The sequence below is a fragment of the Pongo pygmaeus genome, chromosome 9 (genome assembly GCF_028885625.2).
Source record: "Pongo pygmaeus isolate AG05252 chromosome 9, NHGRI_mPonPyg2-v2.0_pri, whole genome shotgun sequence".
Taxonomy (NCBI): Eukaryota; Metazoa; Chordata; class Mammalia; order Primates; family Hominidae; genus Pongo; species Pongo pygmaeus.
The window spans coordinates 76,953,277-76,969,214 of NC_072382.2; the positions used below are offsets into that span (position 1 = coordinate 76,953,277).

The 15,938-nt window shown below is 37.4% G+C and overlaps 1 protein-coding gene across 3 annotated transcripts in view; it reads left to right on the top strand.

Moving 5' to 3' along the window:
- UVRAG (UV radiation resistance associated) overlaps positions 1 to 15,938 on the top strand; it is a 330,142-nt gene that overhangs the window by 199,851 nt on the left and 114,353 nt on the right. For all 3 annotated transcript variants that reach the window (XM_054439837.1, XM_063672095.1, XM_063672094.1), the window contains exon 12: positions 4,513 to 4,678. In XM_054439837.1, coding sequence (XP_054295812.1) covers positions 4,513 to 4,678 — 166 coding nt within the window. The remainder of the gene's footprint in view (positions 1 to 4,512; positions 4,679 to 15,938) is intronic.

Below are 15,938 nucleotides of genomic sequence, written 5' to 3' on the forward strand. Positions count from 1 at the left end.
AGGAATTACCCTAAATTTAAAAAAGAAAAAAAAAAAAAGAAAAAATTGAAGCTCAGAGAGATTAGTTAATTTTTTCGAGGAGTCATATTAACCAGTGATAAACCTAAGGTTATTCCTGGTCTGCCTGATTCTAAGATTTGTATAATTCTTGCCACAATGCAGTTTTCTTCCTCGCTTTGAATAATAACCTCTTTAAACCTGTGACAACTTTTTAGTATTCTATAGCAGCTGCTTTCTGGGAGAGACTCTAGTGAAGGAACTCCAAGCTGGTTATTCTGTGATATTCATGAGGCTTTGCTGGGATAGACTTTACACTGCATGGGGTGATACTGTTTGGGAAACTCCACCGTAGTGCTCCAACATTATTGTGCTTTTCTAAGTGGGTAAGTTACTGTTGGAGTATGCCAAGGAGACCTGGACACAATGGGAGAAAATTGTCCAGTGAAGGGTGTTCATCTGAGTTCCACTGACTGAGACATTTAGCTTAAAAAAAAAAAGTGTGTGTGTGTGTGTGTGTGTGTGTTTGTGTGTGTGTGTAAGTAATCCATAACACGAGAGCCTTTTGTGGTAATGAGACCCAGATTTCCTTCTGTGTCTGTATCCCTTTATGCAGGCATGATTTCTTGGAAAGGAGAGTCCATATGTCAAACAATGTCTCATTGAGAACATGGAATGATTCCATAGATGCTGTGGCAGTGATTAGAGTCTTAAATATTTTGTCCTGTCTGGATCAGTGGGTGCTTGGTTCCTTAACAAATCAGCTGCCTCAGTGATTGGGAAGGCAGGATGGTAAGAGCTTTTAGATCACTTATTGTACTTGGATGCGTTTGAATATTAATAGTTTGTCCAACATATAAATCAAAGGAACATTTGAATGAATTTATAATGTTATGGCCATTGCGTGTTTGTGGAATTTGTTGTCATAAAAATTATACAAAAGCTACAGCCTTGAGTGGTTACCTACATTTTAAAAATAAACCAGGAATATTTATTATGAGGAAACTGTGGGTTTTTATTTTATTTTCAAGCCCCTTAAAACTTTGTTGGAATTAGCATCTTTTTCACACACCTGAGTCTTAAGGTTCATTCGTGTTTCTCCCTGGACCCTCCACTCCTGCTCCAACTTCTCACTAATAAAACTATCGTCTCTGACCTTTCTAACCCCCAGAACAGCATAAGGTACACAAACCTCTGCTCTGCCTTAGGTGTTAGGGACGTCATTAATGCTTACTGGAAAAGCACACCCTAGAGAGCTGGGTTTTGGCTGTGGCAGGTAAAAAAATCTTTCAGATCTTGCAATGCTGGAAACCTTAAACCTTTTGGTTTTTTAGCTAAAGTGATTGGCAATAGAATGTGACATCTGAGGTTGCATGGCTTGCAATAGCCATAATTAACCACATGAGCTCACATTTTCCCACTGGAGATTCAGTGGTCTTGGGGTGATGAAAGTGACTTCCCTACCAGGAGGTGGTTTTCCTTTTGAGGGTATTGGAATACCCTTGGGCCCTGTAATGCTTCACCCGTGGTCCTTTTAAAATGCTTTTTAATATAAAGCTTCAATATTGGAAATCTAACACCACAATGTTTAACACTAAGGCTGTGATGGAGCACTATGGCCTGGAATGGGAAACCTAGAATTTTTAATAGGTGGAGTGGGAAGACTTGTGGCAAGAATGGTGAGTGTGAATAACCTGAATCAAAGCTGATTTCCAATATTATTCAATTTTCAGTGTGTGCTATTTCTTTTTGTTTTATTTCTGTGTGTAGACTTCTCTTAGAGATGCCTTTTTATCTTTAAATGTAAACAAAGTTGTTTTGTTCATTGGTGGGGGGTGATGTTAGAAAACCAACTTGTTCTTTTAATAGAGATGTGGATGTAGTCTCAAAATACACAAATATAATTCTTTAGCAGTCCTCCTTTCATAATATGGGGAAAACGTAGAAGCTTGAATGTTTAGCATTAGATAGATATTTTTGAAACAATCATTGTTTGCATTTGACTTGCTTGAAAGGCTAATTTAAGAGGCCTACTGCTTTCTGGAAGTTTTCAAATCCTCTTCTGTCAGGTCATATAGGAAAGAAAAAGCTTTGTATAAAGCACATAGAGGGAAGTTGCAACTTAGCATAGTATTATCTGTCTTTAAGTCCTCCTCTTCTTCCTCTTCCCCTCTCCCTTCAAAAGGTGGTTATTGAAGATCAAGTCCTTTTACTGACAGGAATATTTTAAATTTGAGAAGACCTAATCTTTATGGAAAGCACGAGGCAGAATTCAGTCACCTGTGAAGAAACTCACAGTTACAGCTGTGACTCCACACCTGTATAGGTATTCTGGAGGATTGTGGACACAATTCTCTCAGTTATTTCATCACTCATAGTTTCTACCTATGTGGCTTTGACCAAGCCATTTATACCACCTGGGTCTCATTTCTCTCTTCTCCAAGTTGGTAGCATCGGAATCAGTGATTGCGAAAGTTTCTCTTAGTTCTATTATTGTTTGATAATGAATTCATAATGAAACAAATTTATAATGTAAAGTACTTTTATTCCCTAAGGTAGTCTGATGTACGGGTTTCAGCAGAAGGAAGGTGTTGTAGTAGTATTCAAGGTACTTGGGTGGGACTGGGGCAAGAGGACACCGTCTCTAAAAATAATTAGGATTCTAGTTAGTTAGAGCATAACTCAGTAGTTGGTTGAAAATTACTGCTGTTTGATTTTTTTCCGTAAGTTTGTTTTAGAGAACAGACATTCCTTGAGAAGCCCATTTTCTGTTGAGTACTATGCAAGTCGTCGAGGACTCTCAGACTTTTTATGTGCTCTTTGCTCTTACTAGAAAACTGTGAGGAAACTAAGATGGTACACGTGTGTCATATGCTTGGTACATTCGAGGCTCCCAAGTTAAAAAATTGTTATATGCTGGGCACAGTGGCACACACCTGTAGTCCCAGTTACTTGGGAGGCTGAGGCATGAGGATTGCTTGAGCCCAGGAGTTTGAGGTCGGCCTGGGCAACATAGTTAGGCCCCATCTTTTTTTAAAAAATAATTGTTATATTAATGTTTAACAATAAAGTTATGAGACAGTACAGTAGACTGATTAATGGTGGAAGATTGGGTGTCAAGTCAACCTGTTTACTAGCTCTATTACTTTGGAAAGATTCCTTAATCTCTGAGCCTTAGTTTCTTTATCTGTAAAAGGAATGCAGTAGCATTTAAAAGGTGTTTAACATTGTTAGTGAATGAATGACTGTCATATATAAAGTACTATAGACAGTTCTGGACAGAAAAAAGTATATATATAAAAAATATATATAAATAGTTACCCATTTTTATAAGACTACCAAAGAAAAACAAATAGTCTGCTATGGTAGTTAAGGGCAGAGAATTCACTGAGGAATGGATCTCTATAGTGGCACTTCTACCATAAGAAGGTAGTGCTTAGATAATTAAGTAGAAACAGAAAGAAGAATGCGAAAATTTTTATTAGTAATTGAGGCTAAAGCCACCCTTAGAAGTCAGGGAATAGTCAAGCCATGGTCATTGTGATCATTTCAGCCCTTCTTCTCTAGCCAGATGGGATATTCCAGATTATGTGTTAAATGTTTTAGTGTATGCGTGCACACACATGCACTTGTGCACTTTTAAAAGCATTTAGGAATACTGTATACTGAGAAGATCCTGTTTCCTTCCTCTTGGGGGAAGTTTAAAACTTTCTGTTGTATTACTCCCTGTTCTTAGCCCCTGAATCATCATTTATCACTTGATAGATAGTGGCAGAAATCTGGATAAGTTTAGAAAATGTAATTGTCTGTGGCTTTTTGAAAGCTAGATGCTTATGTCTGATTATAAGATACCTGCATTTTTTCCTAGTAGTTGCTTCCACCTGTATTACATAAATAGGGTGGTATATGAACAGTGTGGTTTTTCACCTTTTGCTTTTGCTGTTTAAAACATTTTCCCCGTTAACTCATATTAAACTTCATAGACTTATTATGTAACTCTGTCTTTTTCAATATCAAGAACATACCCCATAAGAATGATTATACTATTTCATTTCCCTTTAGAATTAATAATGTTGTAAAATAGTACAACTATATTGCCTAGGAAATTGTTAATGAATAAAATGTATAACCACTGTATAGTGTGTTATGTTTAAACCTCTGAAGCTAATTTTCGTATCATGTAATAGACTCAAGTATTAATTCATCCTGTAAAAATACTGGGAAAGAAAGCAATGGTTATTTGGACATAGTAAGAGTTCTTGCTTTAAGGTATATGTCAAATGTTAATCTCGTCACATTGATTATTGGGAAATAGTTTAAAATACAGTTAGTAGATGAAGTTTCAAGTCTTGTTAATGTGTTTACATTTGCATAAAATTTATATAATTTAGATAAGTGATTAATATTTTATGTACCACATATTTTTATAAAATAGTCTTTGAAAATGATTTATTATCTTATGGTTATTTATAAGGTAAATAGTTATTTTCTTTTCCTCTGCTTTTGAATTTACAGCAAAAGATGATGGAAGCATTGCTGTTGCTCTTGGTTATACTGCACATCTGGTCTCCATGATTTCCTTTTTCCTACAAGTGCCCCTCAGATATCCTATAATTCATAAGGGGTCTAGATCAACAATCAAAGACAATATCAATGACAAACTGACGGAAAAGGAGAGAGAGTAAGTGTCTTTTTTTTAAAAAATGATTTTAACATCAAGCCAGTATAAAATGTGGGGTATAATAAAATACATAAAATGTAACCTAAATTATGACAAATTTATATAACCTTTGTAGAGTGCTCCATTTCATTTAAATCAAATGTAGTTATTATATGAAACTAGTTATTCATATAAATTTTAATGACTCAACCCCTGGGCTTCCAATAATTGCTAATGGTGGCAAAAATTTACTTAAGTTTCATTTACTTTCTTCTTACTTTTGTGAGGGTAAGTGTCATATGATCTACAAATATTCACCTAGTACCTCTTGCCTGCCACTCAACAAGTAAAATGTTAAAAGATTTGTCAGAGATCTAACTAGGAAAAGATATAATGGCGGATTGAACATAGCTGAAAAGTGGATTAGTGAATTGGAAGATAGGTCAGTAGAAAATGCAAGTGTCTAATATACGTGTAATTTCTGGCACAGAGAGGCTGGAAAGATTGTGGGGTAAACACAAAATTTTAAGAGATAATGACTAAGAATTTTCAAATTTAACAAAAGACATGAAATTACAAATTCAAGAAGCACTAACAAAACAGAATGACAATAAAGAAAACATACCTGGGGAAATTAAACAGCTGAATATCAAAGATAAAGTGAAAATACTAAAAGCAACGAGAGAGAAAGACATGATAGCATGAAAAGATTGATAGTAAGACTGAAAGCTGATTTCTCAGTGGAACAATGGAAGCAAGATGGTGATGCAGTGACATTTTAAAATACTGAAAAAACACAACTGACCACTTAGAATTCTATACCCAGTGAAAATATTATTCAAAAGTACAGGTAAAATAAAGATATTTCAGACTATCAAAACTGAGAAAATGTATTGCAGCAGACCTACAGTAAAGGAAATATTAAAGGAAGAATAAAAATAATTTCAAACAGAAACATGGAAATACAGTACAGAACAAAGAATAAGAGAAAGGATAAAGATGTATTTCTAAATTCATTTTGACTATAAATAAATACTAATGTCTTCTTAAATATAACATGCATATACATAATAATATATGTAGGATTATAATGCATGGTTCTAACACAAAAAGTAAAAAGGGTTGAGTGGGGTTAAAGTGCTCTGAGATCTTAGCATTGTCTGGAAAATGGTAAAGGTACTAATTTATATCAGACTAATAAATCAAATATGCGTATTGTACTTTTCTTTTTTTTGCCTTCAGCACTTTAAATATGTAATACCACTCTCTCCTGTCCTGTGAGTCTTCCACTGTAAAGTCTGCTGCCAGACGAATTGGAGCTCTATTGTATGTTACTTGTTTCTTTCTTAAAAAAAAATTAAATGATAGAGCTTTATTGTGAAAAATCATTTGATTGCTAATGTAATCCAATTATTTGGTTCCATTGTGTTTTTTGTTGCTGTTGTTGTTGTTGTTGTTTGTTTGAGATGGAGTCTTGCTCTGTTGCCAGGCTGGAGTGCAGTGGCGCAATCTTGGCTCACTGCAACCTCCACCTCCTGGGTTCAACAATTCTTCTGCCTCAGCCTCCTGAGTAGCTGGGAATACAGGCACGCACCAGCACGCCCAGCTAATTTTTGTATTTTTAGTAGAGAAGAGGTTTCACCATGTTGGCCAGGATGGTCTCAATCTCCTGACCTCATGATCCACCCGCCTTGGCCTCCCAGAGTACTGGGATTACAGGCCATTGTGTGATTTTATAGCATTCTTTGCCATTGCTTTATTTATATTTATCCTTGTTTCTTTTCTCCTGCTGCTTTTAGGATCTTCTCTTTATACTTGACCTTTGGGAATTTGATTGCTAAATGCCTTGAGGTAGTTTTCTTTGAGTAAAATCTGTGTGGTGTTCTGTAACCTTCTTGTACTTGAATATTGATATTTTTTCCTAGGTTTGGGAAGTTCTCTGTTATTATTCCTTTCTACTCCTATCTCTTTCTCGACCTCCTCTTTAAGGCCAGTAACTCTTAGGTTTGCCCTTTGAGGCTGTTTTCTAGTTCTGTAGGCATGCTTCATTCTTTTTTATTCTTTTTTCTTTTGTCTCCTCTGACTGAGCATTTTCAAATAGCCTGTCTTCAAGACCACTAATTCTATCTTCTCCTTGATCAGTTCTGCTGTTAAGAGACTTTGATGTATTCTTCAGTATTTCAGTTGCATTTTTCACCTCTAGAATATCCACTTGATTCTTTTTAATTATTTCAATCTCTTTGTTAAATTTATCTGATAGAAGTCTGAATTCCTTCTCTGTATTATCTTGAATTTCTTTGTGTTTCCACAAAATGGCTATTTTGAATTCTCTGTTCGAAAGATCACATATCTCTGTTTCTTCAGAATTGGTCCCTGATGCCTTATTTAGTTAATTTGGGGAGGTCATGTTTTCCTTGATGGCCTTGATGCTTGTGGATGTTTGCCAGTGTCTGGGCATTGAAGAGTTTAGGTATTTACTGTAGTCTCCACAGTGTGGGCTTGTTTGTACCTGTCTTTCTTGGGAAGGCTTTCTAGGTTTTTGAAAGGACTTGGATGTTGTGATCTAAGCTGTATCTGCATTAGGGGGAACACTAAGCTCATTAACACTGTGGTTCTTGCAGTCTTGTAGAGGTACCACTTGGTGGTCTTGGATAAGATCCAAAAGAGTTCTCTGGATTACCAGGCAGAGACTCCTGTTCTCTACCGTTACTTTTTCTCAGTCTCTCTCTCTATGCTGAGCCACCTGGAGCTGGGAGTAGGGGGACACAATCACCCTCGTGCCCTCCACCACTGGGATTTCCCTGGTTCAGACCTGATGCCCGCATAGGACTGGGTCTTACCCTAGGCCCTGTGTAACCTCTACCTGGCTACCACCTATGTTTGCTCAAGACCCTGTGGCTCTACGATTAGCAGGTGGTGAAGCCAGCCAGGATTGTGTCCTTCCCTTCAGGGCAGCAAGTTTCCCCCAGCCCCTGAGCAGGCCCGGAGATGCTGTTTAGGAGGGAAAGACTGGAGTCCAAAACCTTAGAAATCTATCTGGTGTTCTATTCTATTGCAGCTAAGCTGGTGCTTAAACTGTAAGACAAAGTCCCTCCCACTCTTCCCTCTCCTTATCATACGCAGAGGTTTCTCTTCACTTGGCCATCATCACCTAGACCCATGGTGGGTACTGTCAGGCTATTACTGATGTTCACTTAAGGCTCAAGGGCTCTTCAGTTAGCTTGTGGTGAATGCTGCCACACCTGGGACTCACACTTCAGGGCAGAGGGCTCCCCTCTGGACCAGGACAGGTCCAGAAATGCCATCCAAGAGCCAAGGCCTGGAGTCAGGGACCCCAAAAGCCCATTTGGTGCTGTACTCCACTGTGGCAAGCTGGTACCCGAAAACAGCACATCTCAGAGTCTCACCCAAGGCCCACAGCTTACTGTCTGGGTATTACTCCTGGTTCTTCAGGGCCCAAGGGCTTTTTGGTCACAGGTGATGAATCCTGCCAGGACTTGGTCCTTCCTTTCAAGGCAGCACATTCCCTTCTGGCCCAGCGTGTGTCTAGGTATGTTATCTGGGAGCTAGGGTCTGGAATGGGGGCCTCATGATTGCCCAGTGCCCTATCCTATTGTGGCTAAGCTGGTATCCACGATGCAAGACAAAGTCTCCCTTCTCCTATCAAGCAGAAGGAAGGAGTCTTTTTTTTTTTGCTGCAGGCTGTGCTGCCTGAGGTTGGTGAAGGGGTGTCACAAGAACTTCCTTAGCCACCCTGGCTAGTGTCCCATGTCCATTGCCTCTAAGGCCAGCACTGGCACTAGGACTTACCTAGGAATTGCAGTCTTCACGGCCTAGACTGTCTTTCAAGATTATTTAGAACCCCAGAGCACCTTTTCCATGGTATAAAGGTTTGCCAAAACTCAAGTTCTAACCACTGGGATGGGCCATTCCCCTCTGACTAGGGCTGATCTAAATGCTGCCCCCATGGATGGGCATTGGCTGAGTTTAGTCCAGTTTTGTTTCCCACTGTGACAGAGCGGCACTGAGTTGAATGCAAAGTACCACAATCACTGTGCTCTCCCTCCCTCAAGAGCACAGATGCTGTGTATCTCATGGCCGCTGCCGAAGGAATGGGGAAGGGGCGGCATCAGCAATTCAAGTCTGTCTTTCCTACCGTCTTCAATGCCTTTTTCAGCTATATGAAGTTAAAACCAGGTACTGTGATTGCTTACCTGATTTTTAGTTGTTATGTAGGTGCTTTTTTGTGTGTGTAGATGGTTGTTAAATTGGTGTTCCTGCAAGGTTAGCAGGGGAACAATCAGTGAAAGCATCTCTTCAGCCATCTTGCTTCACCCTCCTCATGGTGTTGTCTTATAATCCTTTTCATTTCTGTAAGGTTTGTAGTAATGTCCCCACTTTCATTTCTCATTTTACTGCATTTTCTTTCTTCTTTTTCATAGTTAGTCTAGCTAAAGATTTGTCAATTTCTTTTCAAAGAACTGACTTGTGGTTTTGTTGATTCTCTCTAGTGTTTTTTTGCTCTCCATTTTGTGTATCTCTGCTCTTTATTATTTCCTTCATTCTGCTAGCTTTGTGTTTTATTTTCTTTTTTCTCTAGTTTCTTAAAGATGGCAACTTAGGTTAATGAGATCTTTCTTTTATAATGTCAGTGCTTACACCTATAAAATAGTTTCCACACCTCATAGATTTTTGTATGTTATGTTTTTTTAAATTAAAGTCAAAGTATTTTTTAATTTCCCTGTGATTTCTTTATTGACCACTGGTTGTTTATGAGAGCATTGTTTGGCTGGGCGTAGTGGCTCATGCCTGTAACCCCAGCACTCTGGGAGGCCAAGGCAGGCAGATACTTTGAGGCCAGGAGTTTGAGACCAGCCTAGACAACATGGCGAGACACTGTCTTTACAAAAAATACAAAAATTAGCTGAGCATGGTGGTGTGCACTCAAGAAGCTGAGGTGGGATAATTGATTAAGCCCAGGAGGCAAAGGCTGCAGTGAGCTGAGATTACAGCACTGCATTCCAGCCTGGGTGACAGAGCAAGACTCTGTCTCAAAAAAAAAAAAAAAAAAAAGAGAGAGAGAGCATTAATTTTCACGTATTTGTGAATTTTCTAGTTTTCCTTTCATTATTGAGTTCTTGTTTTATTCCATTGTGACATAGAAGCAGAGATGATAGTTTTATGATTGTAATATTTTTTAAATTATGAAGACTTGTTTTGTGGCCTAATGTATTGTCTATCCCGGAGAACATTCCACATGCACTTGAGAAAAATGTGTATTCTGCTGTCATTAGATGCAGTGTTCTATTTATGTCTGTTAGATCTAGTTGGTTTATGATGTTCTCAAGTCCTCGATTTCCTTATTGATCTTCTGTCTAAATGTTCCATTTATGACTGAGAGTAGAGTATTGAATTCTTAAACTATTACTGTAAAACTGTATATTTCTCCTTTCAGTTCTGTCAACATTTGCTTGATATATTTTAGACCTCTGTTGTTTTGTGCACATATTTCTTGTTATGTCTGCCTGATGAATTGACCCTTTTATTGGTATATTTTTGCCTCTTATAACAACTTTTGACCAAAAGACTGTTTTATCTGATATTAGTATGACCACCCCAGCTCTCCTTTGGTTACTATTTGCATGGACTGTCTTTCCCATCTTTTCACTATGAACATTTTTATCTAGAATAAGTCTCTTGAAGATGGGATATAGTTGGAGCATTCCTTTTATGCATTCCTCCAATCCCTGCCTTTGGATTAGAGTTTTTAATCCACTTACACTTAGTTACTGGTAGGGAAAAACTTACTTATGCCACTTTGCTATTTGTTTTCTCTATGTCTTTTGCTTTTTTTGTGTCTCATTTCCTTTATTACTGCCTTCTTTTGTGCTTAGTTGATATTTTTTGAGGTGTACCCTTTTGATTCCTTTCTCATTTCCTTTTCTGTGTATTTTATAGATTTTTTATGGTTACGATGGGGATTTTAATTAGCATCCTACATTTATAACATTCTAGTTTGAATTGATACCAGTTAGCTTCAGTAGCATATAAAAACTCTGTTTCTATACACCTCTCCTCCTCCCTCCCATCCTGTGCTGTTGTCACAAATTGCATCATTATACATTGTGTGCCCATAATTCTTTTTTATTTACATGTGTAATTACCTTTTCTGGATTTTTATTTCTTTATACAGCTTCAAGTTACTATCTATGGTCCTTTAATTTCAGTTGAAGGCCTTAGCCTTCACTTTCTGGTCGCACTAAGCCTAGCTGTCAGCCAGAGGGGAAAGTGTAGGCCCTTCAGGTTTTTTCTGAACATGCATCTTGTTTTGGGCATGAGTGTAGCTTCTAAATTCCCCAGTATACTTGGACACTTTTGAATGACCTAATTTCTCAAAGAAACTCTCCAGCTTTTCTTCCCAGGCTTTAGGCAGTCTGTTTTATGTCTGAACTGTAATTTTTTTGCCCCAGGTGGCTCTGGGTTGTTTGTTTGCCTTGCTACTTGAACATTGTTAGCTGCTTTTCAGTTCTGAGTGAGTTCAGACTAGGTGAGGAACAAGGGAAAGTGACTTGCATTAGTCCTTCAGGTAGCCGCCAGACAAGTTAGAACAGACACACTTTTTTTTTAGAATAAGAATCTGGTCTATTTGCTCAAGATCAAAAAATGAGGTGCCATACTGAGAGGGCAGGCTGTCGTCTTCAAGACCTATGCTGAGCTGGAGTGGAGGGTAGGGCCAGGGCAAGTCAAAAAGCTGCAAAACGTTCTTCCTGGTTTTGAGTTTCTTTTTTCTTGATTTAATGTTCAGACAATTGATATAAACCTTTGACTATTTTCTGGGGTTTTGACAAAGTTGATTTTGACAATTTTTCTTGATTTTTTTTTTTAGATGTTTCCCTGGAGGGACAGGTCTTTGGCTATATCTACTGTATATATATATATATATTTTTTTTTTTTTGGCTGACATCATTTGGTTTGTTTAATGATGAAAAACATGGCTTATAAGGGATGAAGGGATGCCTAGATGATTTTAAGCAAAAGAGAATACCATGACCAGATATATACTTAAGAAAGATCACCTTGTAGTTCTCTGGAGACTGGGGTATTTCCAGCCAGCCTTCTCCTAGTGCCATAATGTTCAAATTAAGTGTCTTTCCAGATTTTTATCAAAATTTTTCATGATAATCAGACTTTAAAATTAGTTATCCAGGAAAATCACTTTGGGAGCTTGCAGGAAGGGTGTTCCTTGAGATGGTAAATATTCTTGCTCCAGATCAGTTGCACACTTTAATTTGTGAAGTAGCAACTTAATATGTGGGCAGTTTCAAGTAGCATGCCCCAGTGTGAGTAGCAGCAGTGATTTCTTGATTGATTGGTTGATTGATTTTCTCAAGTGATCTGGTAAGGTCAGCTGGTTTTAGGTGATTATGTTATCCCTTTTTTCCTTGGCAGCCAGAGGAACCACAGGAATTGCATTTTGGTGAATGAATTTTGTATTCTGCCTCTATCTTCCTCCTTTTGCTGAAACACATGTTGTATTTTGTTGATTTTGATATGTACATTTTGGGCATTTTAATATTGATAAAAATGAGATGCATCTTATAATTAATGGGCATGTCATATTATAATTGATAGTACTTTTCTTAGTGTTACATAAGTTAATGATGCATTTTACAATTGATGCTGTCTTAGATTTTAGGAACTATTAAGTGTTTTACCTGGTTTTATGCATTTTTGTGAAGTACTTCAAATCCTTTTTGGAATAACATGGATGTATAAATAAATATATAAATAGAAATACATTTATTGATTATGCTTATGCCTCAGTTATTCTTAGCCTGGATCACTGAAAGAGCAGATTAAACATGGTTTTTCTTTCTCTTGTTTTCAATTTTGATGTAAACCTTTCCAGGACATTAGATGGAATCAGATCTTCATGGGAGATGTCAAGTAGAAATTGAATGACTCATTGGATAAATTATAATTAATGTAATGGCCCTAGGAATTTTCAGCCTCTCCCCTCTCTGATTACCTGTCTCATCTGGCTATTGGCACATGAGATGTTAGAGTTCAAAGCTCTATTTAGCCAGTTTTGCTGGAAGAAAAAAAGACCGATTTCTTTTCTTTGTCTGGCCTGTTTGAAACACAGGCCTGGACCGATGCCTTGCCTAAACCATTACTTGTGCACCTGCATACTGTAAAGGGAAACTCTGAAATCTTTGCTGCATTTCACTGTGAGGCTCAGACTACAAAACATGAGGAATGTAACCAGAGTCCAGCTGCAATGTTCCTCCACCCGCCACTTCTTTCACTGAGGACTGAAAAGTATGTTTTAAAGTGATTTTTGGAATGAAATTTATTAGTCATTGTTATTGTGCTACTTAACTGTCTGGTAGATAATAAATTCAGAATGGATTAGTGAAACAAGCCATGAGTTAGGACCTAGCTGATCAGAGCATATGGCTTTTTCAAGGCCTTAAAAGATGTCTGAAGTTTGTTTTATTCTCAGGAGGAGAAACAGGGGGTGGTATAATTGGCAGGCACTTTTGAAACTTTCTGGCCTGCTCACAGCAATACTTTTATAAATCTCTAAAAGATGGTCAGCTATTTTTCTGTTGTAGAATTATTGAAACTTAGAGAAATGGTAATGCTGTTTCCTTGATTTTGTGTACTTAACGTTTGTTCCTATGGAGGATCCTGACCTTACCAAAACTCCAAGAGTTGCCCTTTTTACCTGATTGATTCTGATTTCTTTTCAAGACAGAATTTCTAAAGTATAAAGAAATTGTGATGTGTTCAAAATCCGATAATATTGGGCCAAGATCATAGTCATTGCATGTGGACCTGATTCTCATTAGAGTGGAATGGTCTAACACCTTTTTTGTGAGTAGGTGCAGAAGGCAGTCATATATCCTATGTATAAAGAGATTGGCCAAACAGGTCCCCAAGTCTTATGACCTGCGTTTTTTATTATTCTTGCAGCCACATAGACAGGTCTAGAGGTTTATGGACCTTTCCGTTCTGCATAGCTAGGTTGCATTTTGCCAAGAGGGAAGAGACAAAGGAGTTTTCAGAGTAGCAGTGAGCAGGCTGATTCCTTATCTCTGTATTCCCTCAGCCTGCCTCTCGGCTGAGCAACACTAACTTGATAAATAAATGAATGAAAATGTCTTTCTGATGGCCTCTTCTTGAAGCAATCAGAATACCTTGAGCTTTATTTGTGTAAGTAATAAGTTTTCTGTAGAAATAGTGACTGGCACCCAGAATTTTGTTGGTGAAAAGCTTATATTGAAAACATAAATGAAAATTCCAGAACTCTAGTTTTAAGACTGCTGTAATTCAGACTCCTCATTTCTATTATTACCTGCTTCAGGCATACTTAAACACCTGTTGACAACATCTTATATTAAGAATTACGTATTCCTTCCTATAAAAATTCTCAGCTTCTGTTTGTTAATCAAGCTGTTTTAGTGCAGACAGTTCAGAAATGATTGTTGTTTTCACTAGATTAGCATCTGTTTGCTTTCATGGCATCCAATTAAATCTGATGGCCTTCCTCCAGAAGTCGGGAATTTTCATATCATGCTTAGGCTTAAATGCTATGGCCTTCATTTCCAACTCTCTTCTGTGTATCTTATAAATTAGAACATTTCTTATAACCTTTCATCTTCATTTTATTATAGGTTGTTGCTCAGATGTTGGCATTTAGAGCACTCAGTAGACCCAGACCCTAAACCTTTAAATTGGATGATAAATACATTGACTTGAGGCAGTGGAAAAGAGTGGACCAAATGCTTTGGTTTTCTATTTTCCTTGCTATGCAACTTTAAAGCATAATTAAGCAAATATTTTTCAGGGTGACTAATACTACTGAAATGAATGAAATTATCAGTTCTTTTGGATTTTCCACTTGATTACAGGAATTTGACCTAACTTGAAAAATCTCTGTTCATGTGAAAACTTTCCCAAATGTCTGTAGTCCAACTCTCTGTAATTACCTAACAGTACACCATGGAACAGAAATAAAGATGAAAAAAAAAGAAAGTCCATGCAGAATTGTAGACTTACTGTGTTTTAGAACCAGTCGGAATATTATTACATCATCTGATTGAACCCTTCATTTCACAAATGGAGAAACAGGTTGAAAGATGAAGTGAGGTCCTAGAAGTTAACTAAGCATTCATTTTGATATACTCCGCTGAGGAGAGGCAAGCCCAGAAGATGAAGTGCTAATTATTAAGTATTGTACTTGTAAAGCAAACATATAGGAGATGGAAGATGTATTTTTATCAAAATGGGTCTGCACTGGAGCCTGAAATACTCCCTCTTCCTGATTTAGGGAAAGCACTCTTGTAAAGAATGCAGAAATGTCAATCTCTGAATATTAAGCAGAGTTAGTTACTATGTTACTTTCTCACTGAAAATGTTAATTATTCAAATCACATTTATTAGTTAGTTCATTCGACATTTGTTTTTTCTCTAAAAGGTACGGTGCAAAATGCATCTCTTTTTTTCTCTCTTGCCTCCAGTTTAAACCTGAGAAAATTTTTGTTTTTTATTTCCAATTATTTTGGACTTTGGGGTCATGTTGGCTTCTCTCTTATTGCTGAGTGACTGTGGCAATGTTCTCCTCTCTGAGTCTTGGTTCTCCTGGCATAGTACCTATGTCACTATGCCACTAGGTTGTTGTAAGCATTAAATAAGCGCAGTGCTTGGCATACAGAAAATGCTTAACAAAATTTTGCAACTACTATTATGTATACGTTGAGCTTTGCAATAGGAATCCTAGGCATGTAAGTTTTTATTCTATGTGCTAGATAGAAGATGGGCCTGATAAATGGTAAGGAAAACTAAAAATGTAATCCAGTGGGAAAGTACTGTATTTCCTTTTGTAATAGTGTTGTGAGGTACATCATCTGTAAGTCAACGGTCTAAGTGCAAAGGACTAGTGAAGTTCCCCATAATGCAGGGGTAAAAACTGGTGCAGGTCTGAAGCCTTGTCTATTTACAGGCATACCTCATTTTTTTGCATTTTACATTATTGTGCTTCATAGAGACTGTATTTTTTACAAATTAAAGGTTTGTGGTAACCTTGCATCAAGCAAGTCTGTCAGTGGTATTTTTCCAACAGCATATGCTCACTTTGTGTCTCTGTGTCACATTTTATTAACTTTCACAATATTTCAAGCTTTTCATTATTATTATATCTATTATGATGACTTATAATCAGTGATCTTTCATGTTATTGTTGTAATTATTTTGGGACAATACAAACCACACCCAT